Consider the following 3,730-nt stretch of genomic DNA (forward strand, 5'->3'; position numbering starts at 1 on the left):
CGGCTGGGGGCGGCGAAAGAGACGAGCTCTGAGCGAAGGGGCCGATGAAGAGGAGGAGCGCGAGGAAGAGGAGTGGAGTGTGACGATGGCGAAGCAGCCGGGGTGTGTAGCTCAGAGGTTAGAGCTGGGGGGGGGGGGGGGGCTGGGTCTGCGGCCTGGGTTTTAGAGAGCCACGGGACCTGCTTCTGTTTTCTCCATTGTTATTCTGCTCCGTGTGAGGTCACAGATACGGGATTAGAGTGTTCTTAGCTGAACATTCCGCTGCTGATGTTGCCGATAGCAGCGAGAGTTCTAGAACACCGACTTGAAAGTTTTGAAAAAAAAACATTCCAAAAAAAAAAAACCTACTCTTCAAAGGGTTAAAACGGCTGATTACATCATTAACTCAGCTCTCCTGCTTTGCTTGAACTGGCCATTAGTTTTAAGGTGAAAATTAAAAAGCCCCCCCTGTGGATTCTGCCACTCTTCAGGACCGGGGTCTTTTTTACATAAACTTAGTTTGATTTTTAAAAGTTTTTAAACGTGTTATTTTTTAAAATAAATGTTCGCCGATTCTCCGCCCCGCCTCGCCGGTCCTCGGGCCCTCGGACGGCAGCCCCAGGGTGCTCTGGGTTCGAGGGACCATGGCCACCGCTGATCCGGCTGCTCTCTGGATGATATCTGCTGTAATTAAACTCATGCTTCTGTGACAGGACGCCGGCGTGGATCAGTGCTCTCTGTGAGCTGCGGTTCTGTGTGTGCGGAGAGCAGTGGCGTTGGAGCGCTGCTCTCTGCTGTAGACTCGCCGCGTGCGAACGACAGCGTCGCTGTGCGTTCACCACACGCTGTACTTTTCTGTACTGTGCTTTTCGTTTTTATCCCCGATATTTTGATATTTTGTACTGATTTTCTACTGGAAATAAGCCGTGTGCATTATTTCTTTTTAGTTTGTGTCTTGTTTTTAACAAACTTTTGAGAAGAAAACTTTGTTAAAAAAAAAAAAAATAATAATAATAATAATAATAAAAATAATTTTTAAGTGGAAGTTGGTGTATTTCCTCTGTATTTGAGAATGTTAATGACACTTCAGTGACATTGTTGTACACAAAGAGTCGTGCAGGACTTGTGAGCTCCCTCACCCCCTCTGCTGGTGGGAGAGAGCTATGACACCCACTGTCTTTTTGCTCCTTTACCTTCTTCTTAACTGGAGCTCCCTGATCCATTGGACTGAGGCAGAATAGGTCAATTCAGTAAATTGTAGGTAAATTAAGTGCTGTGGTATATTTTCAGTTTATATAAAAGATTTGGAGGTTTTCGAGTTCCTTCTGGCCCTGCTCACTGTGCACTGGGTGAGAGTTCCTGTTGAGAGGCTTTTGAGATGGAGTGTGCGAAGTTGTATTTAAATCCGACAGTCTCGTCATTCTCTTGCGCCCTCTGCTGGTCTGCCAAAGCAGCACGCGAAGTCTCTTTGGAGACGTGGGGCTTGTAGGCAGTAGCGTGGACAGAACGTAGACTGTATAAAAGGACAGACGTATCCGACGACATCACGTGCCTCAGAGGAGAACCATCGATATCGACGCTCTCCCAAACCTGGCTGCGAAGGTTCCTGCAAAAACCCCTCCGTAAATTAGCCGGTTGATCGTTTCAAATTAGGGAGGGATTTGAACATGCAAGAATGATTGAAACAGGTTTTTACTTGCACGAAGATTGGAACGGTAAACTGGTTAAAGAACTGGACTTGTAACTTGCAGGTTCGAGTCCCTAGTAGAGCACTGTCAGCTAGCTGTTTCATGTGAAAAAACAGTATGCTGACCTAAACCTGAAGTATACTGTATTATACTTGAAGTGTAATTAAAGTTTGTTTGTTTCAAGTATACTACGGTGAGTATACTATTTTTTAACATGGGGTAGCATTGAGCGAGGTACTTCCTCTTAATTCAGGTCAATTAGTGAAGTGTTTTTTTTTTTTTTTTTTTTTTACATAGAACTGTCACAAAGACACAGAGAAACAGAAGGAAACTGGGCAAAAGAATTCCTGAAACCCCAAAATGCAAGCAAGGTAAAAACTCCCCAGTGGGAAGAAAATGAAACATTGTTATAGCTGTACAGTGCAGTGATTAAGGATCTGGACTGGAGGTTGCTGGATCACTTCTAGCCGTAGCATTAAGCAAGTTACTTAAATGGGGTATTGGTCTTGTAACCTAAATGTTGCAGGTTCGACACTGCCGCTGTACCCTTGAGCAAGGTATCTGGTCTGCATTAGTTCTGTGTATATCCAGCTGTATAAATGGATGCAATGTAAATTCTGTATGTATGCCTGTAATGTACTATAAAATAATGTACTTCACCTAATTGGCTTCAGGGAAAATTCACCTTTGTAAATGGGTGTTTGTGAACAATAATCTGTCTAAGTTGCTCTGAATACAAGAATTTGGGTGGCTGCTAATATTCTTAATTTCATTACAAAGGCACTGTTTTGGACAGCGTCAATGCTGGGTAATTGGTGCCATGCTCAAAGGCGGTGTTTTCTACCACCAGGGGGCAGTAAAACATTTACCGAACTGCATTCTCCGTCGAAAGGTATTTTTGGCGCTCGCTATTGCAACATCCTTCAGGATGTTTAATTCAGAGTAGATGGAAGGGGTGGTGAGGGGGTGTGAACAATTAGCAGCTGTGTTGAAATAAGTGTATTAACTGCAAATTCCCCCGATGCTCTCGCTGAACAGTTTATTTTTGTACAAGGTTTTTTTCTCTCTCTCTCTCTCTCTCTTTCTTTTTTTGCTTTTGCTGCCGTAACTGAAACTGAAGAATCCACCAGCCACGTATTTCATAATTCACCGTTTATGTTCTGTTTTTTAACCGATAGGAAGTTGGGGTTGCGCACGTGTAACTCAAGGTAGCCTATTAAAATCAGCATTTCTTAATTTAAAAAAAAAAAGGTACAAACGCAACTGTTGTGCATGGTGTACTGCAGACGTAGATAACCCTGGGCCCGGAGTGCCAGTGTTGTTTCTGGGTATTGTTCCGCCTGAGTTTGATTGTGTGGTTTTTATGGATTATTTAGCGTCTGAGTCTGAATATTCAGTCTGAATAATGAAAAGCAAAGTCCCTCCATTCAGAACGTGGTGACCTGTGTTCATTAAAGTGAACCTGTGTTCTTTAAAGTGAACCTGTGTTCTTGGTGACCTGTGTTCATTAAAGTGAACCTGTGTTCTTGGTGACCTGTGTTCATTAAAGTGAACCTGTGTTCATGGTCACATGTGTTCAATAAAGTTAACCTGTGTTCATGGTCACCTGTGTTCATTAAAGTGAACCTGTATTCTTGGTGACCTGTGTTCATTAAAGTGAACCTGTGTTCATTAAAGTGAACCTGTGTTCTTGGTGACCTGTGTTCATTAAAGTGAACCTGTGTTCATGGTGACCTGTATTCATTAAAGTGAACCTGTGTTCTTTAAAGTGAACCTGTGTTCTTGGTGACCTGTGTTCATTAAAGTGAACCTGTGTTCATGGTGACCTGTATTCATTAAAGTGAACCTGTGTTCTTTAAAGTGAACCTGTGTTCTTGGTGACCTGTGTTCATTAAAGTGAACCTGTGTTCTGGTGACCTGTGTTCATTAAAGTGACCGTGTTCATGTCACATGTGTTATAAATTAACTGTGTTCAGGATCACCTGTCTTGCATAAAGTGAACCTGTATTCTTGGTGACCTGTGTTCATTAAAGTGAACCTGTGTTCTTGGTGACCTGTGTTCA

General features: G+C 43.0%; 1 protein-coding gene across 4 annotated transcripts in view; it reads left to right on the forward strand.

Moving 5' to 3' along the window:
* msrab (methionine sulfoxide reductase Ab) overlaps nucleotides 1-2,917 on the forward strand; it is a 32,839-nt gene extending 29,922 nt beyond the window's left edge. For all 4 annotated transcript variants that reach the window (XM_064301634.1, XM_064301640.1, XM_064301658.1 and 1 more), the window contains exon 6: nucleotides 1-2,917. This exon is cut by the window's left edge and continues 145 nt beyond it. In XM_064301634.1, coding sequence (XP_064157704.1) covers nucleotides 1-32 — 32 coding nt within the window. In that variant the 3' untranslated portion in view covers nucleotides 33-2,917.
* The last annotated feature ends 813 nt before the right edge of the window (nucleotides 2,918-3,730 follow it).

Source organism: Anguilla rostrata, chromosome 1 (genome assembly GCF_018555375.3).
Source record: "Anguilla rostrata isolate EN2019 chromosome 1, ASM1855537v3, whole genome shotgun sequence".
In the NCBI taxonomy this organism is placed as follows: domain Eukaryota; kingdom Metazoa; phylum Chordata; class Actinopteri; order Anguilliformes; family Anguillidae; genus Anguilla; species Anguilla rostrata.